This window comes from Penaeus monodon, chromosome 24, assembly GCF_015228065.2.
Source record: "Penaeus monodon isolate SGIC_2016 chromosome 24, NSTDA_Pmon_1, whole genome shotgun sequence".
Taxonomy (NCBI): Eukaryota; Metazoa; Arthropoda; class Malacostraca; order Decapoda; family Penaeidae; genus Penaeus; species Penaeus monodon.
In genome coordinates, this window is record NC_051409.1 from 35,819,066 (window position 1) to 35,819,545 (window position 480).

The window sequence follows — 480 nt, forward strand, 5'->3', positions numbered from 1 at the left end:
ATACTTCATATATGTATAATTCTTTGCAATTCATGTGTCTTTCAGTTGATTCGAAAAATGGAGATGGGGAAGGGATGCTGTGTTTCTACACACTAAAGAATCCTAGTACACCTGAGCGCGTTTTGCTCACCCAAAGCGGTGTCACTTCACTGCACCTCCACCCTCAGGTTAGTCATCAGTAAACTTTCATCAATTTCTTTTTATCACCTCAGTTCCATTGTCTTAATAATCTATTCATAGACAGACGAGTTTAGATTGTTATTTATAGTAGTAATAATAATACAATCGAAAGTTAAATTACTTGTAGATTAAAAGTAGGGGTGACACCCTTTGCATGCCTTTTTCTTTGCTTTTCTTATGCATGTTATGATCGAGGTTGGAGAGGTAGGAAGCAAGTCTGTATTAATACATTTCATGAACTCAAACAATACTGAAATATATGAAAGTTTTTTGTGATTTTAATTTTATGCTTTTATGTTT

General features: G+C 34.0%; 1 protein-coding gene across 1 annotated transcript in view; it reads left to right on the forward strand.

Moving 5' to 3' along the window:
- LOC119588961 (dynein intermediate chain 2, ciliary-like) overlaps positions 1 to 182 on the forward strand; it is a 5,936-nt gene extending 5,754 nt beyond the window's left edge. Inside the window, exon 3 of the mRNA XM_037937567.1 lies at positions 46 to 182. Coding sequence (XP_037793495.1) covers positions 46 to 182 — 137 coding nt within the window. The remainder of the gene's footprint in view (positions 1 to 45) is intronic.
- The last annotated feature ends 298 nt before the right edge of the window (positions 183 to 480 follow it).